At 32.1% G+C, this 27,779-nt stretch overlaps 1 protein-coding gene and 1 long non-coding RNA gene across 2 annotated transcripts; both read right to left on the bottom strand.

The window, feature by feature from the left end:
• Window positions 1-572: 572 nt before the first annotated feature.
• On the bottom strand, window positions 573-26,271 carry LOC105153860 (follistatin-A). The gene is made up of 7 exons (XM_011068980.2): window positions 26,133-26,271; window positions 24,632-24,911; window positions 14,970-15,158; window positions 14,481-14,699; window positions 13,434-13,670; window positions 3,834-4,148; window positions 573-1,328 (listed from the first exon to the last, which is right to left on the bottom strand). Exons 2-7 carry the CDS (start codon window positions 24,858-24,860, stop codon window positions 1,207-1,209), a joined length of 1,311 nt encoding a protein of 436 aa, XP_011067282.2. The 5' UTR covers window positions 24,861-24,911; window positions 26,133-26,271; the 3' UTR covers window positions 573-1,206.
• On the bottom strand, window positions 19,407-24,240 carry LOC147907729 (uncharacterized). The gene is made up of 2 exons (XR_015546884.1): window positions 21,458-24,240; window positions 19,407-20,729 (listed from the first exon to the last, which is right to left on the bottom strand). It is a non-coding gene; the product is annotated as an uncharacterized LOC147907729 (long non-coding RNA).
• Window positions 26,272-27,779: the final 1,508 nt, after the last annotated feature.

Below are 27,779 nucleotides of genomic sequence, written 5' to 3'. Positions count from 1 at the left end.
AATAAGATATATATTGACAGTCATACAATTTCGTCTAGTTTTGTGTAAAAATTAATTCAGGCATCTGATATTATTAAATGTGCCAAAATACAAAAACTAAAAGAAATCTTAAAAATGATTAAAAGATATCTACAGAAGTCATCTTTTAGTTATCATATGGATAAAAAGCTGTAAAAATGACTAGCAGTATGACATCTATTTAGTCATCTTTTCGTCGATTACTATATTCTTTCACTAAAAGACATCTTTATAACAATTTAGTCATCTTTTAGACAACTCTGTGCTCTCTGAGCTAGTATTCATGCGATATATAAGATATAATAGCAAAAAATGTACGTAATGTTTTACTCAATGTATGTAATATACTTTTACTTAGACCCAGTCCCACAATTATCACGATTAACTTTTAACCGAGGTTCAATTCATCCTTGAATTGGAAAGAGATGAGGGATAAGTTAAATCTCGTTTAAGTGTTAACCATGAATTGTAGAACTGAGCCTTAATATACTGTTTTATTTAATGCATGTAACGTTTTATTTAACATATTGTTATGATTTATTTAGAATTAAGAATTTGTTTTATCATATCAATCGACAGTCACTCCAGCATCCCCTTAAGGGAATCCTAAAGCTGTCTATTTTATCGACTAAACATAATAATTTTTCTGTCGTCTTTTTTCTTCTTTACAAATTTGAAAATCTTTTTCTAGAATTAAAGTATACGCATTAATACATGTGAGCTCGAGTTTATACGGAGAACGGAAAATTTTTTAAAGTTGAGATCTTCCTTATCATTTCTTAGTACACAATATGGTATAGAGCTGTCAATATCGTAATATAATAATATATAATTATAATTATAATGTATAACGTATAATTTGCTTGAATAAAAGTTTTATAATTTATACTTATGAAATTATAGTTTACAGACAATAGTTTATACGAACAAATAATATCGAGTTTTCACAATTAGACCATTTCGATACGAAAATGCGTTACGAAAATTTATATATGTGTAAGTGTGCATGAGATATTGATGTAGTATGTAAGTGATATATTAATGACATGTAAATTGCATATATGTAAATCCTATTAAGTCGATAAAACAGACGATTTTAGGATCCACTTAAATTTCTAAACTAAAGAATCAAATCGCGTTACTATCTGTCAACTTCTCGTCGCTTTTTAAACTATGAAAACGCTAAAGCTACAAGAACGGTACAGAATGGAGGCGTAAATCTCCATAAGGAGATTTGGCGTAATCATCACTCACTTTTGTATCTTCGTCTGCCAGATCAACACCATAGTTGCTCGAAGTGTTGTCCTCCTCTGTAAAAAGATGAAATATTTGGCGAATTTCAAATTCCTTTCTTCTTATTGCTTTAATATTCATAAGGTTAATTAACTTTCAACTACATCAGTGGATCTTTTATATAAAAAAAATGTTTTAATTAATTAATTAATTGGTATTTCTGTATGGTTGACATAGGATTTAGAATTGCAGCTAAATTCATTTTTTTTTTACGAATTTAACCTGACATTATAAAGATTGGGTCATAATGACCTGAGACATTTTTAAACATCTGTCTCTTGTTACATACATGTTGGGTTTCAACTTTCAGTAGCTAGAGTATTTCTGTTTATTTTAGATAAAAAGTTTAGTTCAGACTAACTATATTTTATATATATATATATATATATATATATATATATATGAAACTACTATTCCTACTAATAATAAAATTAATATTTTTACTATTTTGTAATGCTGACATTTTTACTAAATCTTTTTAATAAAAGAGCACTTTGAGAAGAAACAGAAATGACGGATCATTTTAAAAAAAGTTGAGAGTATACTATTCTATGACGATGTCATTCGATGAGCATGTCTCAAAATACTTTCAATTTCATCCATTAAAATAATTGTACTTTTGAGATTAAATGTTGACATATTTTTTTTCTTAAAGTTTACGATCTCCTCTTTCTAAGATATTTAACTTTGTTTTTTGATTTTTTTTTTCGCAAAGATATGATTTTCTAAACACTCTTTTTTTACACTTTTCTTCTTTACAAAATTTTTGTTTGCGTTCAGTAGAGAAAATTAATCAATTAACGCTTAATAGGTAATTCTTTTAATACGATTGGTTCTTACCTTTTAGTTTCTCATTGGATCTAAATGTAGGAAACAATCCTGTTAAAGTACTAGTTGATTAGCAGTAAAGCGCTAATTGATTAGTTTTCTTTGCTGAACGCAGCCATTGTGATCAAAATTTTTTTTGCTTACAGATTTGAATTTTATATTTATTGGTTTTATTTTATTGGTTTGGCATTTTGTTAAACAAAAAAAAATTAATTAAAATCCATTGAAATTTGTGAGAGATACAGCGAAAAAAAACCTCGGGTCTAAAATACAAATAATGTAGATTAGGATGAGTTTTGTAGTTGAGGATTAATAATACATTCGGGCCAATAATGATTTATGATTAATCGGAATTGCTTGCATTTTTGTTAAAACTGTTGCTTATTGCGCCAGGAAAGGAATAAATGATAGGAATTGCTAGGAAGAGAAAATGTAATTATTAAGTTATGTAGGTATACAATCTCTCTCTCTCTCTTATTCGGACACGAAAACGATTTTCTTGAAATTGCTTGAGAAGTGATTATTTCACGGGCATGCCTAGCTTTGTCCAATTTTGTAGAAATATGCCATTCTTTAATCAATCAATACAATAGTCGATTAGATGTTTACATGTTTTCAAATCTGTGATTGAATTAAAATTGACAATATTAAGTTATGTATACGATGTATTATGAAGCGATATTATTTACATAGTAAATTATTTTATTACAATTGCTCTTTTATTCTGAAATTATAAAATTAATGTAATGTAATATAGGAAATTGATTTTTATATCAATTATAGGAAATCATAGTAAGTAAATTGTAAATAATTGTTTCATAAAATGAATTATTCTCATAAAACGGAATTAAAAGTAATTGAAAAGTGAAATGAAAATAGAATTATCTCTTTTTTTTATACAACATGCAGCAGATTTCTTCATGATGTACACACAAATCACACAATCTGACAGAAGGCCGTGGAGAGACGATGAAAAGCCATGAGTGACAATATTAGATGAAATTTATTATTTATTAATTTATTATTTATATTTTCTTTCGATGATTAAACATATTATCTAAAGTATTATAGGAGATGCGATAGCCATTGAATTTTAGAAATTTACCTCTCTATATTCCCTCTTCTCTATGTTTTATGTCACGATCGAATGCGTTTAACAGGCAGTATACCTATGTAGGCAGTAGGTATGTATATCGTACGTGATTCGTGCGTAAGCAACACAAATTCCATGCTGAATGATTGTAACTAGAGCGAATTATATATATAACTCGGCGTTTGCGATGCGAGTAATGTGACTCATTCACTTCACAGAGAAAGATATACAATATAAAATAAATACGGCTATAGACTACAACGCTATGTACGGCGCATATAATAAATAAGATTTTTGACTTTTTAAGTTTTTAAGACACACATCGCGTTGTCCGAAAAATATCCGAAAAATATCCAAAATGTTCCACTGATCCGACATTTTACAATTACAATTAATTTGTCTATATTTCATTATCATTGAATTGCTCTGCCTTATCGACATTGAAATTATATTGAGGTCAAATTTCTCTATCTGGCAATACTCCATGTTCTTTAACAATTCATTTACAAATTCAAATATCTCGACAGTTTGCCAAACCGTAGCAGTTTCGTTACGTGCGTGACATTAACACAAAATTTGGTTAATATAATTATTAACTCACCAATATAAAAGGGAGCCGTGTCGTAAGCGTTACAAGGGCCCGCGTGCCGTGTTTCAAGAACGAAACCAGTAACACAGGCGTCCTTGATAATGTGACACCAGCTGGGATAGGTGATGTTGTTTGTCGCACATAACATGGTCATCGATGGATCTCGATCTCGATCTCGATCTCTGTCACGATGCGCCCTATTCCGGATGCGCTCCCGCTTCCGGGGGCAACGATACATACAGGTCACGCAACGTGGTCGTCCAGACTTCATTTCGGATAAACAAGTTTGGCCCTCTCTACAGCGTATCTTGGTACAATCTGCGCTTTCTGTCAAAATCAAATAACTTGAAAATTACTTTGATTTTTTTTAACAGAGAAAATTTATCAGTTTACAAGCACCTTGAAAGCATCGTTACCGTGTGTTTTACAACTATTGATTTAATCAGGGTATCAATCATAAAACTTTTCCAAGGATGAAAAGTGAAAAGTGAAAAATTTCTCCATTAACTTCAATGGTTAAAATTTTCACTTTTCACTTTCCATTCTAGGGATAAAGTTTCATGATAGATACCCAGAATAAGTGCGTTAGGATCGATCGCAGCAAATAGCCATTAAACGGTCGCTAATACAATATATTTACTGCTCCCATATTAAAGTAATCATTCTGCATACTTTTTTTTGTTAAATCGTATTATAGATATATGATATTACTTAAAATTAATTGATTGATTTTCAATATATTCCTTCTATAAATTATAATATCTTTTATAATACAAAAGATAACTATTATATATTTTTCGTCCTATATCCGTATGTTGAAAAAAAATACATCTTTTTAAATAATTGCGCAAATAATTGTGTTTGGCTAATTTTATCCTCTTTAATCTGTGTTTGTAATTCTGTAATTTCGAAATTGTGTGACAGAAATATGCAGAGAGAATACAAAAGACTGGAAGTGCGTTCGTTCTCGCTTAAGTTTTATCCTATCTTCCTTCTGCATAAAGATAAAAAGAGTGATAAAGATAAAATAAAGCTTACAATGCGTGAACAGCAAAAGCGAACGCACTCTAAATCAATCGTTAAGATTTAGTCTATCTTTGTCACTTGGCAATTTCGTGACATTGACCCATTCGCAAACGCGATTTCTATCGTGATAAAATGATACGACGTATGATACTACTTATTTTTAGGCTAATGGCTACTTTTAACGTAAGTATTAATTAATAATAAATTGACAACACTCATATTGACTTTAACTCACTCTGATCTTCGCACACGCGAACGTAGATTTTAATATAAAAGAAGAAAAGTAATGCAATTATATAGCGCTATATATATAAAAGAATCATTGGTTATTCAGTCCAACGTAGCATTGACATAACATTGTCAACGCTTGAATTGCACCACACAATTTAAATGTAATCGTCGTTGGGTTAGGTTACACTCATCATGCATGCTATATGATATGATATGATAATATAGTATTACTTCATCAAAAATCGCGCGCAACCTATTTTTTTTCTCACTCTAAATTTTATATTAAATTAAAGACACATTTATGCATATATTTATACACACTAAAGAGCAATTCAGATCAATATCGAACAGTTTCGTTTTATTATATACAAGTATAGTCTCTTCCAATAGATAACTTTTATTAGCATTAGAACACACATACATTTTTCCAATTTGGATTTACACGTGGAGCTGTAGATTTTTTGTGACTTTTCATAAGTAATCATAATTAATTACAAATAATTTTACTTTTATAGTAACAACCCTCCCTCGAAAAAAGTCAGATTTACTTTGAATCGTGATTAAGTTCATTTAGGTCTGCGATTCTAATGTTAAGCATAACATAATTGTGTATTCAAACTGGAACAATAAAACTATTGAAAGATAGAATAAGAGAAATTTTACGCTTTTAACATTTGCTTTTGAACTTCTTTAAAGAGAAAAGATTTTTTGGTATTATATATCTTTTTCTCTAATCTGATAATTACATTAAGACCTAGATGATAATTGACAGCGTTATGATAAAAAACATGTTTCATATTTATTATAACATTATCCTATCAACTATCATCCAAGTGCAGGAGACATACGATAAGACTGCAAATGTTGGTATTGTAATGTTATTATGAGTTATGTATGAAGTAGATAGATACAATTAAAAATATATTTCATTCTTTCTCTGTGTAACTTGTTGTAATTGCGCTCGTAATGGTAACAGTTTTGCACATATATATATATATGTGTGTGTGTGTGTGTGTGTGTGTGTGTGTAACGTTTTTTTACGTTTTTAACGGTATAATCTAATATCATAGAAACGATATTTACCCTTCTCGATAAAAATTTTATTCTTCTATGCCATTATCCACTTCCGTCTCTGTCAGCAGGCATAATTTGCCATGCGACAACCGGATAATTCTCATCGCACCGCATCATTTGCCGTCAGCGTGGCATATAAAAACCACGCGCGTCAAGTATTGACGGATGAGAAATGATGTCAATACGTGTACGAATCCTCCATTGCATTGGCGAGTCGAAAAAATAAGCAAATTACTTAATGCCTTCAGTGACAAGAATAAACGACCGCACAATGAGAAATCTTTAAGAGTATGAGATATTGTGGAACTACAAGGGGAAAACGAAGGAAAAGATAGGAGGTGGCGAGAAGATGTGACGAGATTCGAGAAAAGTTGGTATACGTTCCGTGCGCATAGATATTGCCGTATGTATATTTACAGACGCGTGCACTTTCGCGCCTCGGATCCTCGAATCGGAGAAAGACGATTATTTGCATCGCGACACCTCGTCGCTAAACCGGCTGTTTTATTTACTTATTTACTTCTTCCTCGCACACACGTACTACGTATACCATGTTGATCCTCTGAACCGTGCGATGATCGTTAGCTTTTCTTTTTATTTTTTTTCATTCGCATGAGAATTCGTTTTCATGAGCCAAGGAAAAGAGATTGTCAATATATATTATAGATTGCTATGGAGAACTCAAGTTTCAAGTGTATGTACAGATTGAAAATATCACTGACAATGAGGTAGGAATAATGTACTCTTGTGCCGCTAAAGAAAGAAATAATAATTATTTCGTGTGTGTGTGTGTGTGTGTGTGTGTGTGTGTGTGTGTATAAGTAGAAAATAAACAATTTTGCACACAGTAGAAATTCGAGTAGTTTACAATTCATTTTGATCTTAATTAGTAGTTATGCTATACATTTAATATGGATTAATCGACTTTGACTCGTCACTTTCGTCAGCTAATTTCGTATAGAACATTGTACTCTGAGTACTTATTTTCCGAATAATTAATGGACAATTTATTCAAGTTTTTTTAATTCGGTATAAATAGTTTTACTTTGTGATCATTTATATTTTAACATGAATATATTATATGTTGTATCCGAAAGAAAAGAAAAAAGAAGCATGTATATATAAAACTATATTATAAAGTAAGTATACAAAAAAATATTATATAAGCTGGAAATGTATACATATATGTATATACTTGAAAGTTAGAAATCTATTAAAGAAATGTTAAACTCTATAATATAAATACAATTCCATACGATATTCGAATTTGAGAAATCATACAATTCTATCTGAGTGTCAGAATTAAGGCAAGGCAACTAAAGTGATTTCTATTTCTCACACGATAAGACACCAAAAACTCATCTATAATCCAAAATTTCGCTATCAACAATCAAACGCAACGTCCTTTTATTTGACAAATATTCTTTTGATAGATATCCTAACTGAGGATAATTAAAATGAAACTTTCATCATTGTTTATTTCGTAGTATTAGTACATTACGAGCACTCAAGTTATAATAGAAGCAACTTATCGCCTCATAGTTTTTTATTATTAAATGTACAATCATTTATAATATTTACAAATCTTTTCCTCAGTACACTTGCAACATGTCAACATGTCAAACATGTGGCAATTGCAGAATTGTCTAATGACCATGTAACTATTATATAATATGCGTAAAGCGATGGTGATTATGATATTAAGTTCGAAACAAGTGTTATTTATTGTTAGATAAAATAACAAATAACGCATATCGAATCGTAATTCTTCATTATAGATGATACCAAAGCAATTGTTTACAAAAAAGAACAAATGCAATTGAAAATACAACGAAAATGTTAAAAAGAGTTTAGTACTTGAGCAAATGCATATATGTACAATACGTGTGGTACTTAAGAAAAGTAGCACGACATTGATGGTCGCCGTTGGCGCATGAGTATCGTCCGCGGAATCGTTTTGTTGTCACGACGATATGTAAAGTATAGTCACGACGTGCATATAGTTTGCAAACCAGCAAAGGTTTCTTTCGTGGATTGTTTACAGTATCGAGCATCATGACTACGACATCGCTATGGGGATAGATGTAGAAACTTAAGTGGCGCGAGGTGAAAAACATAATGAGTGGGAGCGAGATGCGTTAAGAGGTAAAGGATCGGTGGCCTGGTGGGGTGGCACCATGGCGCGCTGGCGAGAGAGCTGATTCGCAATGTAGAGGTATTCAGCTGGAGGCATGCAGCGGTGAATGTCGATGTTGAGACGTGAACACGTGGATGTTGATATGGTTGTGAGAAGAAGGAAGGAAACAGTAGAGCAAGACGAAACGATATCGGTCCATCGACCAATGAGAAGAGAGAAAGAAAAACAGAGAGAGAGAGAGAGAGAGAGAGAGAGAGAGAGAGAGAAAGGAAGACGGTAGAATCTTGTGCCAGAGTCTAATAAAAAAAGACCAACTTGGCACGGACAGCGCGGTGCTTGGCACTGGCCAGACGTCCGTGGCCTCGCCAAGCTGTACCGTGTCAGTGTATGGCGTTATACTGAATACTGTTACCGGGGACCGTGTCCATGCAGACTCGTGGAGGGCTGCTGCGGTTTCTTGTACAAACTTTACTCGCCCTGCTCCGCCTTACTCTCCCCTTTTTTTCCTTTTATTTTGATACTTTTCTGTCTCGTCTTCTCTTTTTCATCTTCTGTTCCTTCTTTCTCTTCTTCGTTTTTTTTTACTCTCTTCGATTTGCATTTGCCGCTTCTTGTCTTCGTTACTTCTCCATCGTTCTAACAACACGATTCTCTTCGGTTCTTCGATCCTCGACGTTCTTCTTCTCTCTCTTCCTTTTATTTTTGAGCTCTAGAAAGAACTCGTATGGTACGTTTCATACAGTCCATATACATAGGTGCTCCAAGATACATAGGTACTCCACTTTATTTGTGTCTAACGCAGACTCTTCTTTATCTCATTTTTGAACTAATATAAACTGATCTTGATAACCTTACGGTCGTGCAACTCACCTGTTTCCAGAAGATGAAGGAGAATTTTTTGAAAGATAAGAAAGAGGGAGAAAAGGAGGAGAGAGAGAGAGAGAGAGAACATTTTGCAGTTGGAAACTTATAAACAAGAGCGTTACTCAATCCCGCGTTTGCTTTTTGATAGATAGATTTTCCTTTAATTTTATTAATATACCGAATGATAGAAATAATTTTTCGAAAAGTCGAGAGTGAAATAAAGCAGAGCACTTGAAAATTAAATTTAATAAATCGTTTGCAAAGAAACCAACTTTCACTTTTATAGAAAATAACAATAACAATGCCAACCAACAGGATGTATAATGTTAAACAAAATTGCTAAACAATTGCTAAAAATATAAAGGCATCTCCAGACAATATGGCCACACCTACACACCTAACTTCGCACACATTCATTAAACATTGATCTACATTCAATATAATTACGTCACGTACATATATACGTGTATGATATTTGCTCATGGTTGCATATCGTATGGAGGCGCCTTTAAACGAATGCATTTTGTTTGTCTCTAGTTAAATAATGCACTTTGAATGCTAAGTTTTTTTTAACATATAAATTGACGATGAAAAAATGCTTTTTGACATCTTGTAAAGTAGCTTATAATATGATACATTGAAGACATGTCATTGTTTCAAAAATGAAGACTACTATCTTCAAAAAATGAAATTTTACACAAAATGCATTTAAAAGTGTTTAAGTCGTTAAATAACGAAGGCTAAACTATTTAATAGTTTCTTGGATATATAGAGTGTATTCCCGGAAATTTGAGAATAATAATATTTAATAATGGCTGCGTTCAGCACAACACAACAGTTTGCAATCGTTTTATGATTGTCTGCTGAGATAGGATCATTCTTCCAGATCTAAAAGTATAATCCAAGTACAAAGAAAACTTCCAAAAGTTGCAAAATAAACGTTCTGCTGAACGCAGCTAATAATAACATTGCCGCTGTATGCACACTATCACATGGACAGATTTTTAATCAATATTTTTGATTAGTCAAACTTTAAACGTTTATACTTAAAAAATTACTTTGCGAAAAAAATTATACTTATACTTTTATTACTTAATTTTTCATAAAGTTCCACGTTGCAATAATATTATCCTCAAATTTCGGGACATGCTGTTTATGAAATCGGCATTCATAAGATAATTTTACAGATATTTTTTTTTACAAATCTAATTTTACGTTTAAATTTTAAAAAATTTTTTAATTCAAGATTTTTTAAATTTATTAAAAGATAAAACTGAATATTAATGTAATAGAATGTTATTGAGAAAAAGAATAAAGGTATATAATATTTAAATACATGTTATTTTATAATAATTTCGTAATGATTTTGCAAAGAAATTACCGTGCAAATAAATAAAAGTACAAAAGAACTATTGAATGACTATGCATTGAAAGCATTTTATCAAGTGTTTATGATAATAAAATTTTAATACAGATCAAAAAGGCAGTTAAAATTCAAATTTGAAATATAATCTTATAACTATTAATGTTTTGACGACGGAAAAGACATCTTTTATTATTTTGCTTTATATTGTATTTTTTTGAGATTCTAAAAACAGAGTATACGTTAGGCATGCTTGATGTAATCGTCTTGCGAGACGTCATGTAATGAAAAAGCAGAACCTCCATCACGAGCCTTCTAAGAATATCCTGCATAATTACTTTCACATAATATTGTATAAACAATATTTGTTAAATCTTTATACATGGCATCTCATCTATGCAATACTAGTGTATAACATCTTTACAATTAACAAATCTCTTCAGAGCTTTCACAGTTTTCCACTAGTTATATAAACTGATCTAATTTCACGATTGCATTTCTTATGAAATAATAATCGATTCGAACTTTCATTCTCTGTAGGGAATCCTAATCGATATATGCCGAATTCTTATAGTTGAGTTATTTTTAGTTCAATCGGGGAGTGCGAGAAACAAAGAGTGCGAGAGCACGAAGATAAGTGCGAAAATGTAAGAGATCGTGTCTTGGATTTTCATATGTATAAATTGCGTAAGCATATTATATACGTTTAATGCGTATATGTAGAAATATATAGCATAAATATATAGTAAATATATATAAAAGTAAGTGCGTGCATTAGTTAAACTTAGTTAGTTAATTAGTTCGTTAAATGATCAGAAGGACGATACGAGAACATGTAACGAATTAACGAATTAATTTTTATCCGTGCTTCAAAGTTAATTTTATGAGAGAAATTAATAAATCTTCTTAGAATGTCTTAATTGCGTGTCTATGATATAATGAGCGCTATTTGAAATAATCAAAGCGCCAGGTGGTTGTGTGGATCGCGTGATATTCCTTGAAAGATGCCTGATATGATCTCCTGGAAAAGAATCTGTCAATCTGATTGATAATCAGCAATCGTGTCGTGTTCCAAGTTGAGGGTTCATAGCAGTTTCGATCGACGGGAATGAACAAAAAATTATGCTTTTTATTTCTCGTTTTTTCCTTCCACTTTTTTAAATAATTTTTTCTCTTTCGCAACCCAACGGATCGCATCCCGGTCGATGAACTTCCTGGAACGATCTTGGAATTGCCTTCTGATGTTTTTTTATTTTTACATCTCTTTTCTCTTCGTCTTGTGATAGAAAACATTCATGAGAAACACGACAGCATAGGTCATACCTTACAGTTATCCATTTTCTATCGCTCAATTATGGATTTTACAAAGTGATCATTAATTTTGAAACAATCTTAGAGTCATGAAAATTTTAAATAATTATTTAAGAATGTCTTCTGAGTGAGATGTGAATAAAAAGTAAATAGATTTCAGATCATACAAGTTAATATCATAATATAGTAATAATTGAATAGTTAGATTAAAGATTAGAATCGATGGTATTGATACATTCATTCAAGTGAGCGAAGTCTTTTGATCGTTAAATTGTGCCTCCAATAGTCATTAAGAGATACAATTTGCCATGTTAAAAGCTAGGGCAAGCGAAGACAAGCTTTAAAAAAAATTCTATCTATTGCACAACAGTTTGGACTCCTTGGTGATTGGTATTGTAACGCATGATCGATAAAATTTTTCCGATTACAATTTTTAAGTATTTGTATTATTATTTGTATTGTATATTTTATTTTATTTTATTGTTATGGAGATCTTGTACGCACGCACGCACAATTGAACTGCATATTCTATATCATTTCAGGATTGAATTTGTGGTTATTCTTTCTTTCCTTTTAAGTTAATAATTAAGTTATTTGTGTTTACAAATGTTTAGATAAAAAATATTTTATTAAAAGTGTGAAAAACTTGTGTTGCATCAATAAGTGTAGCCTATTTCTTTGTACGTAAAATTTACGTTTCAACAACATTATTGTATCCTTCAATATTGATTGTGTTCTAGGGTTAAAGTTAAAAAATATTGTAAAGAAAATTATTGAAAGAACGAATATTAATAATTATAAAATATATAGGATATCAATTTAAAGATATCAATTTAAAAAACATGATATTTGCAAACTTTAATTTAATAATAGTACACATTTTGAAAATGTATAAGGGGAAACAAAAACAATATGGTTTATTGAATATGACGCTAAAGATTTCCTGTTTTATTATTTTCATAGATTTCTCATTTAAAGACATTGTGTTTTGGCTGCTGTAAATGGAATAGATACTTGTGAGATTTCGTCGACATTGCGCAAAACATAAAATAATAATACATATTCCGATGTAAAGTAGCAGCCAATTGACTATTCATTTATTTATCAATAAAACTAATTCTTTTTTGCTTCTATTTTTATTTTCATTAATCATTCTTTTATAATCACCTACATGTGTTTCTATGTTATAAGTTGTAGGTATCATCTTTGTCAAATTATAACAGTTGTGGAGCGTTTTTATCATTTTATCACTAAAAATTTTGTTAATTATTTTACGTTGAAACATAAATAATTCAAATTAATAAATAGTTCATCTGCAATATTCTTGATATTTTACAAAATATTGCACATCAATTAGGTATTTATTCAAAACAATTAAAAAGTTGTTTTCGTGTATATCTGACTATTATAATTTTAGAACAATTAAAAATGGTGCGCGCATAGTTGTCACAACTTTGCAATAGATTTTTTTTTATGTTATTCTCTATGACTTTCAAAAAACTTTATAAATGTTTCGAAGAAGGATAAATTTGGGTGTGCGTGCATGCGTGCGTGCGTGCGTGCGTGCGTGCGTGAGAGAGAGAGAGAGAGAGAGAGAGAAACTTACGTTTGCAATGACCCTTATAAGCGACGGGAATGGCGCGACCTGCGCGGCAAGCGGCGAGTCGCAGGTGGCAGGCACTCTTGTAGGTGTTTCCGTCGGCTCCACAGACGGGGCGTGCGCCGGCGACCTGATGCGGGAGTGCTTGGGAGCACCTGCGAGCGCACCTCACACAGTGAGGACTTAGGTTCTGATCCAGCAGACAGCTCCGACCTTGGCCGCATCGAACTCGTGCGCACGAACCTGCTCGACACTTTGCACGTTATTACGCACAGTCGTAAACTGCCTCCGTGATAGACGCATTGGTTTTCTTTATTTTTATTCATACAATTAGTTACCAGCCATTTGGTTTCTACCGATAATTACGTGCTCTCGTTCACTTAGCTGTGTCCTGTTTCCTGTTCGTTTAATTATATGACTCAAGTCACTTAATTAATTTAAAATAATCTCAAGAGGTCTAGAGTGTTAAATTTAAATTATTCAGTACCTATAATTTATTCTCTCTCTCTCTCTTGGCTTTATGGCATGTTAATTGTTTGCATCTTTCACTGTCAAGCTCATCCTAAACTTTATATTACTTTATTTACGTTATTACATTATAGCATTATATAACATTAAATTTTTAAATGCAAGCAACTTGAGACATATAAAAAAAGAAACTGTTAAAAAACTGCACAAGAGAGACTTTAAACGATATTTAATACTAAAATATTTGGTATTGTTATGTCGATGTATCGATCGCAAATTTTCTATTTTTACATCAACATTTTGGTATTTTACAAAATGAAAATATTCTTTTCTTACACGTGCGATCATTAAATTACGATAATTAAATATGAAATAATTATCATATCGATAAATGGTCACCGGATATTTTCTTTAATTTTATTGCCCTGTGATACACATTCTTAACATTAATATAATTGTCATTTCTGCGAAAGGAATAACATCAACGAATAATGTCATTAAATATTTGGTAATTTCAAAAAAAAAGGAAGCAAAATATTTTTACAAAAAAATACAGAGACAATCACTTGATTTATACATACTTACTTTGGCAGTGGCCGTTGTAGGCAACCGCGAGTTCATGACTGCCCTTCTTGCAAGCTCGCTTTTTGAGTCTGCAAAGACTTTTATAACTTTTGCCGTCCGTTCCGCAGACCGGTCCACCACCACGCGGTGCTTTACACTCTGGACTACACACGCACCTCGGTCTTCCTCTACGTACTATGCACTTTTTTCCTTCTTCGCACCTCACTTCCGTACAACTCTCTGTATCGAATAAAAACGATTCATATCTGTGCACATTTACTTATAACGATTATGTTTGAGATAACGTGATTGTTACTAGTCAAGTGCACAGAATTGAGAAAGAACTTTTGCTTTTTTTCTTTTAGTAACTGAAATTACGCACATTACACACATGTACGCAGAAAGAGAGAATGTAATATTTTAGATAAAATTACAAATGAGAGTAAAACTACTTTTAGATTATTATTGTTCGATTGAAGATGAAGAGTAATATAATTTATATTTGTATACCTCGACAAGGGCGACACTGCACACCTCCACCAAGAACTCTCCAAAAGAAGAGACTTCCACTATCCAGATCCTCATCAGAATAAGCAGTCGCTGCTGCTGCATTAGATGCGCAACAATTTTCTCTCGTGATACTTTGCGATAAAAGTTCCTTACACCGTCCGTTACTGATAGACGACCAACATATACCACCTAACACAGATTGATCTAAATAAAATATATGTAAGATTCAAATTTTTTTTTTATGAAATAAAGAAATGGTGGAAATACTACTATAATAAGATTTTAAAGATTATCATATATACGTACGAATATATTTTATAATAAACAAAGTGTACAACTCTACACACACACACACACACGCGCGCGCGCGCGCGCGTGTGCGCGCGTGCGTTTTAATGAAAATTATTCATTTATTAAAAAAAAGTATAAATCTTGAAGGTACTTAATAATGTCGAATTGTCCTTTATTTCTTTAGCTTTTGACTATCATGCCATCTCAAAATTGTGAGTCGTGCATTGTACTCAATATATAAATATATGTCTGTGGATATGTCTCAAATTGAGCGAATAGATTGTTTATACAATTGTGTTTTCTGATGTTAGCTACATCAGTGGTACATCAAAAAGAAACATCTTATAGGTTTTTTAATTAAAATTATATGTAAAAGAATAACACATCAGTTTATGTGATTAGTAATAGAGAAAGTTGAAAGTGATGTGAAATTGTCATAAAATAGGACAAATAAATATATATTGAAATATTTGTCTATAAAGAAAATATGCTTTTATACAATTATTTTTATACTTACACAGCACATGTGCATTACTTCACTATTAAATCTGTAGTTTCAAATTTAACCTAATTAATTTAAGTCGCCACTGCTTCTATTCAATCGTTAGTTTAGACTAAAACAATGATTTTTTGAAATTATATGATGTTAATTTGACACTATATAGCATCATGATTTCCAAGTTTATAATTTAAATAAAAACTTGGCTAAAATCGTTGTTTATTCAAGATGATATGAAGTAACTGAGAAACTCTTCATTTCATGATTAATAAATGTGTATATTTTCTTTTCACATTGAACGATCCCATTTGTTTACTTTTCAGTTCTCGGGAATGTCAAGTGAATTGTGTCAACTATAATACTCGCCACAAAATACAACAGTAGTATGACATGGATTTGTAGCTTCGCTGCAAATTGAGGCTAAAGTAGACACACACACACTCTTTCTCTCTCTCTCTCTCTCTCTCTCTCTCTCTTTCTTTCTCTCGTAAAACTTTTTCAATTTCTTTTCCTATATATTATTATTTTGTTCGAAAATAGTTGCGCTATTGATTTATATATTACAAGCTAGGGGACAATTTTAAAAGTTTGTATAACGAAGCAGAGCTTCAATAATTCTAAAAAAAAGCAAATGATTCCTTTTATTGGTAAATATTTATAAAAATAAAGTGTAGATATGATAATTTTATTAAAATTAGATATAATAATATATCATTAATTTAACACACATAAAATTGATATATGTATCTATTTGAGAATGATAATAACGCACATTCGAAACTTGACTCATTTATACTACTGACTTAATCAAATATGTGCCAATACGCCTGGTGACAATCATGTACGTAATTATATGATATATTTGTATGATTAAACTATGCAATTGTAAAGGAAAGTTACCAATACTAATATAGGCTTCCTAAAGAAACACTCTCTGTTTTTCGGAAATTAAATATTGCTCCTTATTAATATTGATAAAAACATGATCTGTTTAGATAATTAAAGAAATAAAAATTCATAATTCATATATTATGTTTAATTGTGCTAACTTATTTCTATATAAACTCTACAGCTAAAAACGAATTCTACACATGCGAAAATAAAATTCTTACAATTTTTTTTTTGCAAATTGTGTAGTTTCAATAATAGTGCAGGCTATATTATTGATAATATTACATATTTGTGGTTTCCTAAATCAGTTTTATTAATATTTTTCCTTTCTTATTTTTTTCATAACACATTTTCATATAAAAAATATAATATTTTTAAATATAAAATATTGGTTTTAAATATAAAATATTGGAGTAAACAGGCATACCTATCTGTAAAACAAACAAGCTAACTTAATCTTTACAGCATTGCGTTATATAGATATATGTATAGTGTCACAAATAGAAGTCATCTATTGAAGATGAAAGCAATTGTGTATTTATATAAAAAAAAAGCTTAAAAAGAAAAAAGAAACTGCGCGATGTATGCCTACATCTTGCAAAATAATATAAAATAGTATAAAATATGTATATAAATTAACAAAAAATATTTTATATCGAAGTGAAAAGTTTCTAGAAAGTCTTATTATATAAAATATATTCACTTGTAGGTATTTTGTGTAGATGACTTCTTTGAAAGAAAAAGAATAGGAATATGTGTGGTATTACTTACTGCTTATTGTGTCAATTTTGAAGCCCATTTTGATAGATTTTTACCCATTTTATTCCTTTTTGCTTATCTTACGAAAAAAGTTAATTATTGCAAAATTATAAACAATATTATAAACATTACTATGTTATTTGATAGAAGACACTTTCTAGTCGGTATTTATTTTTTTAAGTTTTATCTTTAGCTATAGTTTAAGAAATATTATCCAAAAGAGTGGTGATCTTCCTTTGTCTTGCATAGAGAAATCAGATAATTATTTCTATTATTTATTTCTATTATTTGTCATTCGTTTATTATGTCGCCTTTCTATCTCCATTAGTAATTATATATTGATAAAATTATAATTTATTTGATATTTTCGCATTTTCTCAACGATGGTTTTGCTACATAGCTATTTATTTATATTGTGGTGTTTCAGAAGTGCTTTCACGCATACACACACGTTGCACAAATGTTCTTTTCTTGATTAATTCACTAACACTGGAAATATATTAATGCGAAATCGCTGTTGCCGATTATTTATCAACTAATTGACGAAACGAATTGTCATTAGGAAGAGACGACGAAATCATTACTATTACCTTGTTATGAAACGAAAAGGAAAGTTTGACAAATACGAAACATTAATTTCTTCATTCGATATAATGCGATGGGGTGAGATATGGAGAAAAGAAGAGAAGAAAGAAGACGAGAGAGGAAAGAAAAGGAAAAGAAAAAAAGAGGACAGAGGAGAGATGAGATAGAAGAGGCGAGAGAGAGAAAGAGAGAGGGATGAGAAAAAGGGAAGAGAAAAGGAGAAAGGAGAATTGAGGAAGAGAGAGGGAAGGGAAGCATGATGGGAAGCTGAACGGCACAGTTCGGCGTGTCTAGACCGCGACGTAGCTACCGTTTGGCCCAGTTACACCCTTCTTTCTCTCCTCTACTCGTTCTTTTTAAACCTCACTCGTTTCTCATCGAGTTTTCTCACTCTTTATCTTTTTATAGCTAGTATCACCATTACCATCACCCATCACCATCACTACTTCACCACTATCTCCATCATCATCACCACCACCGTAATCATCACCATCATTGCCACCATTACTGCCACTATCACTGCTACCATCACCGTCACCACCATCTTCACTTCCTCCACCTCTACCACTACTATCGTTATTACTATCATCACTACCACCAGCACCAATCCGTCATCATCGTTATTCTATACAACATAAAGAATATTGTATAGAATAATGATGATTGGAATATATTCGCAACAAGTTATTAGCCGCAGTGATCATCTAGAGAATTTGTTACATATTTATAAAGAACAAGCTCACTTGTTCGTGCAGATAACAAGTTTCATAACTTCCAAATTCTTCTCTTTTAGCTTTTTTTATTTACAACTCACTATGATTACATCACAGCTAAAATTATAATCTCTCCTTGCATACAATATAATGTCGTCTTTTCATTGTGACATGTCTCAATCACAATTTTCAATCTTTTGTGATTTTTATTTTTATAAAAAGCAATTGAATTCAAGTTAAAATATGTAGTAAACGTTAATCTAATAAAAATTAATTGAATGAATATTTCCTTTTTTTTTATGGTACGATTTTATGCTTTAAATATTTAATTATCTATATAAAATATAGACGCACGTGCGTGTATATTTCATTGAATATAATATTAAACATTTCTTTTGCAAAAAAATGTTGCAAAATGTTTACTGAATATCAAATCTTAAAATTTTGTTTTTTCATTATTTAAAGATACTTGAATGAATTGTTAATCAAAATCCCTTTGTATTGTGTTCAGTACTTTGTATTGTGATTTATGTACATATATATCTGATTGTAAAATGAGGATCACTTAAAGCAGATGGATCAAATAAGCTTTTAAGTATTTTACTACAAATTATTTTATTTAAAATAACGATAATTAAAGTTGCACTTTTTCTCTTGGTATCATTAATTCCGATTTACGTTGATTCGGTTTGTGATAAATTCTTTCTTTCGTTCAATATGTATATTTGAATGTGTAAAAATAAAATCGTTTTCATTTCTCATTCATGAAGTGAATGAAATTTTTTACATTTTGTATTTAAATTTCATCAACATAATCACCAGTGGTGTATATCACGGATTCTATTGAAGTAAATGGAGAAAGAATCAGGAACGCTGTTTTTTATTCCTTGATTTTGTAGACTTTATCATCACTGCATTATAATTTTTAACCATATTTGAGTAGCAAGTATGAGAATAAGAAATATTATATTTGATATTTTATTTTATGACGAGTACAAATATATGGTGTAGGACTTTAAGACGTTTTCATATGGAATTATCAAATATGTTATAACTTTAGATTTTCAGTTTTAAAGATTAGATTCTTTTTTAATAGAGATTTGTGTGTGTGTGTGTGTGTGTGTGTGTGTGTGTGTGTAAACTATCTAACAGATAGACTCTACAGGCATGTTGGCATGCAAGATACAACCTGTCAATTAAAATGCCTAGTCGTTCTCGATATGTTTACTGTGCCAGCCTTTATGCACACGTACAGTCATTTTTTCAACTACTTGAAAATTCATATATGAGGATTTATATATTAATTCTGTTTTATTGGACTATGGAAACAATATCTCTATCTCGAATAATAAGGCTTCAAAGAAATAAATCAAGAGAGTAAAAAATGCAAGTCAATGTAAGCCGACACATTGGATGATGATATTTCGGCTTACATTGGCTTGCATTTAAAACTTATATTGATTTGCAGGTAAAATGCTTGTGTATATTATTAATAATAACTGACAATTACAAATGTTATAATCACAATTAAAGTCATCTTCAGTGTTAGAAACATACGACATGTAATTTTGCAATTATTAACCGAAAATTTCAAAACCTATTATATTATACCAAATATATTCAAGAATATGTTTATTACAATAAAGTGATAAAAATCATTGTATATCTGATGATACAAATGACAAACACATAATCTTTTCTGTTTGTCATGAATCTTGTACATAAACTTTAATCGTCTTAAGCTGTTCCGGTATATACTGACAAAACAACACTGAACGTCGCAAGATCGTGCGGCAGCAGGTGGTAAAAAGATCGGTGCTTGCTGAAGCAAGTGCTGGGCAGGTATTCGCGACGTGCCGTAGGGGAGACGAGTTCTTGCCCGAACAAGACGGGCACGCGGTTAGTCATCAAGGCTCTGAGATTGTCCCCGTACACGGCAACTCGACCGGTTGACCAAAACCACAAGATTCCCCTTTTGTTTTTTTCTTTCTCTTCCTCCACCACTTCCGATCCTTGAGTTTTCTAGCAATTCCGAAAAGTACACTAGAAAATGTGTGTCACCCGTGACGTCATCTGTCAAGTATATATATATATATATATATATACTATAAATAGTCATTTTGACGCTGTCGCTCAAAATCCGTGATTGGTAGCGAAAACACGATGAATAAAAGCGAGATTAGTTAGATAGTTCTAAATCGTTAATTTTCTGTAGTTTGCAAACTACTTGTACATTATGTCCTCATGGAAATCCACTGGGGTGTACAAGTTGTACTTTCTGATACAGATCTGTTTAAAGTGTTATGAACAACGATAGAATTTTTTTTCGAACGAATGTTTGACATCACGCTTACGAAAGATGGATACAATTAACAAAATGTTATTCGCTTTCTCTCTAATTTTACAGCTTGTCGATAATAAAATTTTACATCGTCTTCAAACATTACATTATAAAAATAAATAAATCTTTCGAATTTCAATCGTAAACGCATTTTATTTTATTATACATTTCACGCTTTATCGCCATCAATTAGACTCGAAACGAGATCAATCACATTTGATTCGTAGACATTCGAGGATGTCTGGTCTGCATCGAATGAAGCGAATTAGTGTTATTGATGTGTTATTGTGGTGTATCGTGCGCGACAATATCTTACAGGTTTTTTTAAATACTAACTTTCTTCATATGGAATATGAAGCCAACCGCACGCGCACGCGCGCATAACTCAAGTGTTTTATCACGGGCTTACCATCTCCCAAGACTGCTGCTGCGCCTTCGGTCATGTTCGTCGAACTGTTTTTACCATGTTCTACCCATGCCAACGGATACGGATCCGAGGTGCTAATCCGATGCATCTATACACGCCCAGCTAATAGAACCAGTTTTATGCGTACTGGTATATATTTTCGAAAAATATTGCTTTTCCTCTTTCCTTTTTTCCTCTTTCCTCTTTCTCTCACGTGGTATTCATTTTTATTTATTACGTCATCTCCTCTTTTCAAAATCGAGACATATCATATATACAGTATGTCTAACAATAATAAGAATAATATAATACATGTATTGTATGATATTTCATTTCTCCATGTATATTTATCTGTACATTACAGATTTTATCGTATAAAGAACCTTTGTTTGTTTAATACATGTGTTTAATATATGTGTCAAATATTACAATATTTGTATCGACAGGATAAGATTGAATATATCCTGGTTAAAAGATGTGATAGTGAATTGTTTTGTTAAACAAGTTAGTCTAGATACAACTGATCTGTTTCTTGTTTTCGCACATTGAAATCTTTCTTATTATTTTGTATTTCTTTTTTTTTTATTTCTATGAAAATCTGCATGTGCGCAGATTCTGATCTACAAATCGCAATATTTCTCAAATGATTTCTCTATCACGTGCGAGCCCTTCCTTCCTCTTTCACGTCCTTCACAGGACCCACTGGGCACTGAGTCTCCCATCCCCGTCCTTCTTTCACTCGGTGGCATCGTCCGCGCGTCTAGAGGCTGAAGCGCCTCTCGTTGATGCGGAGCACTGACCCGCAAACTGGTTCCTCCATTACACCAGGCTTTCTTTCCCCTCCCCCTTTTCTCTCACTTCATCTTTTCTTCTTTCTCTCTGTCTCTCCCCGCTTCGTATATACCTTCCCCTTCCACCTTTATTTCTTCTTTCTCTTCTCTTTCGTGTGCGCGCGTGCGTGCATGCATGCATGCTGCATCTCTTCCTCTCTCTCTCTCTTTCTCTTTACGTTTCAACGTGTCCCTTTTACTTAGCTTCTCCGCATCCATATCAGACTCGGCAAAGCCTCTTCCCCTTCTCTGCAGAATGATCGGCCTCCAAGAGTCAAAGATTCGGCAAGAGAGCGCTAAAACAGACAGCGCTGTATCGTCTGTAGTTTTTAAGCAATTTTTTTTTTTAATCAATCTGCTAAATTTATCATTCTCGATGATTTTTCTCAACTTATTTCCAAAATTGCTTTATGCGACTTATCATATTGTGTGTTGAGACCAAATCGCAAAGCAATCTAGTTAATAGAAATGAAAAGTGAGATTTAAAACTAAGCTAAAAGCTCAACACTTAATGCGCGCTTTCGAACTTTGGAAAGAGAAGACTGCTTAAAATTATCTTCCTTTACTAATTTATCATTTATAAATCCTTTTGTAAAAATTTGTTTGTGGGCGTTATCAAGTTTTAAAGCTTCGCATCTCATTGTCAGTTGTCTGTGCTTGCGGTATAAAGTGTAAACGGTATCGTCATAGGTATAAACATTAATTTGCACTCTATCACCTATCGAAAAGCAATCGATCGAATTTTATGCCTTTCTACTGAATAATCAACCATGTCAATAGGACTAATTTAATTGGCGATCACCATGATTGTCGACATTGTGACTGACATACAGATTTAAGTCAGTGTAGAAAACAAACACATGCAGTATATTAGATTTGTCAGGATGCATTAGTACGTACTTTAAAACACTAGATTTATATCGAAACAGAAAGCCGAACAAAAACGACAAAAGTTATTGCTGTAGAAAATCGAATATCATTGGTGTATCCTATCTAGCGTCTTATGTTTCTTCTCTTGATTGTAAAAAATAAAATAAAAAAGATTGTATCGCATATATTGAACTAATGTGAAGTAAGACAGTGCATTATTAAATTTGTGTAAAATTGCGATATGCAAGTATGCATTTTGTTTTACTCGATTCATGAATTGTCCACTACATCGCAAAGTAATAAATTGACGAATACGTAACAGCTAGACCTTGATACCCGCAACGGCAAAATTACAAATTGTATACTAACTAAAATATTACAATATTGTAAATTGTTCATGATAAAAGCAGTTATGTTACATTCAACGATACATTTATCTCTATAGTTTATCAAGAGAAGCTCTTTTTCAATTTAATTTTTAATTAAATTAAATCATGTTTTCAGCTAATGATAAAGCAAATTTACCTGAATTAAAAATCTTGATAGAATTAGGACGTTGAAAATTTACTAGAGAAAATTTCTATATTATACTGTCATCTTTTATACAATACAAGCAATTTGACTGAACTGGTTTCAATTTTTATCTCTGATCTGAATTTGCTACTTGCGAATTAAATTGACTCATTGTTTCAATTTGATTATATTCTAGTTTACCAATCGTAGGTGAGAATGTGTGCTGATACATTTTTATTTAATGACTCATCATGTTTAATATTTTTATTATTATGGACTTATTGCGACTGTTATAATAGAAGAATATAACCGATAATATTACTAGAACGAAAAGCATTGCATTGCTGCGGAAGATAGATATGAAGAAATACTATCAACTTTTTGCGTAACTATAAATTATATAATTTGTATTTAATCGTTTTATTAATTTTGTCGAATTTGCATTTAATTTCTTTACACTGAGGATGACTTAATAATAAGGTCGAAACGTATGTTTTAAAAATCTGAAATCATAAAAATCTGGCTTGTAGCCCCCCTTTCTTGTTATTTATTGTTTATTATTATTGAACCATTATAAGATTATTTTTATTATCTTTTATTATCTATATATTTATTATCTATATATTAAAGATACAGAGAGAATATTTTTATTTTTTTTTTATTTTTACTAACATATGTAAAAGAAAAAAGTGAGAGGAGGATGGGAGGAGGGGAGGGAAAGAGAGAGAGAGAGAGAGAGAGAGAGAGACTCGTGTATTCGATTACAGAAGAATGTAATGGACCTTTTCAAAGTTTTACGTGACAAAAAGTAACCAATAAAATTGTAAAGCATTCAACATACATCAAGTAACAATATCGTTATTAATCATATTAAAATTTACAATAAAATTCGAATTAAAGCTTTCTTATTAATTTGCAAAGTAGCAAAGTTGTCGATGTAAATACTATCAAAAGAAGCACTTACCTGTGGTTGAATGGATTTGGAGCAGTAGTCCGATTAATGATACCAAGAGGAAGGTTCTATACGGGGATACCGTGATATCCTGCCGCAAGGCCGTCATCTCAGGCGGCCCGCGCCAGGTGCTCTTCCGACGTGCCGCTATCCCTGCGGTGAATCTCACCTCAGCTTTCTTAACTTCCGCCTTCGTTCCCGCCAGGTCTGCAACGTGCCGACTTCGTGCTTCACATTTCATCTGCCTGTGCCGATTCTTATCCAATTCGGATCTTCGTTTTCACCATTTAAACTGTAGCGGAAGATCGTGAGTTACGTCTCAATATCAGTTCACTATTTTCTCTGATTGTTCACGAAATTTATGTCATAGATTTTGTTTTCTGTATCGGATGCGTATTTTTATCAAAACATATCTATATTGGAATGTTTGAAAGTGGAAATGATCTTTTCCAGTCAAATTTGAAACGATTTTTGTACTTGAATAAGAACTAAATTTTATCTCATGTTGTCACCATAATGTTATACATGTTTTATATTGTATTATATTATGAATACAAAAGTTAATACTTAAATAGAATTTATTTTTTTAAATAGACGCGCTCTCTATAAAAATTAAAATAAATTATGATACGTGTCACTTTATATCGCGACTCATGTTAAATAAATACCATCTTTTTACATGTTACATGTATTTTTTCTAAATTAGTTATCATTTTTTTGTTTTCGATCGATATTTTTTATCTTAAATTGAAAAATTTGATGCTACTATTCTTTTTTGTATATCTCTCTCGTGACTATCTAACAAAGACGAGTTTTGTATTAGTTATTTAGATTTTACATATGCTTATGTTTTTAGCACACAATATCGTTATATAGTGTTGATTTAAGTTGAAATATTTATATTGAATACTTTGATCTATATTGATCGACATCCATAAGTTTTTTGTTGTTTATTAAAACGTCACAAAACTTTGTGACCTCTGTTTTCTTGCAAATTTTTTGTTATTTCAATCATATATTTTATTTGTATGAATAATAACGAGATTTTTCGGATGATTTATTTATAATTATTTCTATGTCAGATTTCAACTAAATATATCTCATAAGAATCACATAAGATTTTCTATGCGATTCTTGAATTATGATGATTACGTATCGGAAGGATATCCACGAGGACATGTGAATACGGATCGATTCAAACACCTGTGGATGGTTGAAAGTTTCGCGTTAAGCGTAATGACGGTATCGTTTGTGTATTATATTTGCTCATAGTTTTTTTTGCAAATATTCATTTTCTTGTTTGATTCATCAATCGAAACACGACACTTGAAACCACCAGTCGCAAATTATCGCGACACGTGGTGTACGCGCGCTTTACAAAACAAAATGCACATTGCACAAGCAGCGATTTTCAAGGATTCTTGGACGCCTTTCACGCTCGACAGTTTCTTATTTTGCAGTCAATTTCATACATTTTCCGAGAATACACACGGATAGATTTTGTACAATTTACCTCAGCATCCTCAGCGTCGATAGATATTGTTTTTTCTTAGCTATCCACGATTTTTGATGCTTAGATTTACGACATAACTGTCGATTTTCCACGAGTTTACTTCGCGGCCCGATGTCTAAATTTATCAATCAATACTAAGCACGCGAAAGATTGTTGGACAGACTAAGAGAAATAGTAGATAGTTGGTAGTCGGTAGCCAGAAACAGCAGCAGCAGCAGCAGCAGCAGCAGCACAAAGCGAAACGTTTCGCTGTATGCCGAGCGAAGCTCTGCAAAAGCAGTCTGCACACGCGGCCGCGCTGTGTTGTATCATCCCCACTTCTCTTCTTCGAGCGTACGATTGCGGCGATGACGATAGTGGCGATGGTAGTGGTGGTGGCGGTGGCGGCGGCGGCGGCGGTAGTGGTAGTGGTGGCGGTGGCGATGGTGGTGGTGATGACGGTGGTGGCGGTGGCGGTGATGGTGGTGGTGGTGGTGGTGATGGTGGTGGTGGTGATGATGGTGGTGGTAGTGGTGGTGGTAGTGGTGGTGGTGATGATGATGATGGTGGTGATGGTGGTGGTGATGGTGATGGTGGTGGTGGTGATGATGGTGGTGGTGGTGGTGGTGATGGTGGTGGCGGTGGTGATGGTGGCGGTAGCGGTGGCGGTGGCACCGGCGGTGGCGGTGGCGGTGGCGGCGGCGGTGGTAGCTATGGCGGAGACGGTGGTGGCTGTGGCGGAGGCGGTGGCGACGATAGTAATGGCGATCATGACAGCGGAGACTCTATCTACATGCCTGCACTTCTTGTATGCATATACGTTTCCTTCTACTGCAGCTCCTCTATCTTTTCTTCCTTCTTTTTTAACTTTTCTCTTTTCTCATCATTCTCTTTCTTCTTGTCGTCATTCTATTTCCACCATTTACTATACTATTTACATTTATCTTTTTACATCCGCATATTCTCCATGTTCCATTTTGCCTAGGACAATCACAATCTAGTCGCCTCTTCCTGTATAGCTGTTCATATTTCTTTTTGTTTTTGTGTTCTGCACATGAAATATTTATTATAACATTTATAGTAAAAAATTTTCTAATTTCATCGATTGTATGTACGAAAAGAAGTACTTGTTCTACATATCTATATGTACGGATGTATGGGGGATACTACTACTACATAATATGTATGGGGAACTACACATACTAAATTTACAATAATCTAACTTTGATATCTTGTTATTATGCAATATTTCTAAACAATTATTTCATTTTTTACAAAATAATTGCAATATCTGAGTTGAATTAAGTCTGTCGTTTTATTCATAACATTTATTTCAGTGAAAATCTTTTTTCGATTTTTGGTTTTACTATTATATTTAAATTTTATTTCAAAAGATATAGTTTAATTGATATTTTTTTATGGTAAAGGAATTAATGCTTTCTTGATAGATTTTATTCATTAATTTTATTTTAAGAACAACTTTTAGTCGCGTAGATAAATTTTTATTTTTATTTATTTTACAAGCAGCATTTGTTCACTTAAGACCAAAGTTGGCAACGTTAAAAAAATAACGTGTTACCATTACAATTACTTTTTGTTGAAAGTAACTCGTTACCTTTACTAATTATTAATTACTCATTTTAGAAAATAGCGCGTTACCGTTATCAT

The sequence above is a fragment of the Acromyrmex echinatior genome, chromosome 12 (assembly GCF_024713525.1).
Source record: "Acromyrmex echinatior isolate Ae372 chromosome 12, ASM2471352v2, whole genome shotgun sequence".
Taxonomy (NCBI): Eukaryota; Metazoa; Arthropoda; class Insecta; order Hymenoptera; family Formicidae; genus Acromyrmex; species Acromyrmex echinatior.
The sequence above is the reverse complement of the archived record's forward strand: the minus strand, read 5'-3'. Positions and strand labels throughout refer to the sequence as shown.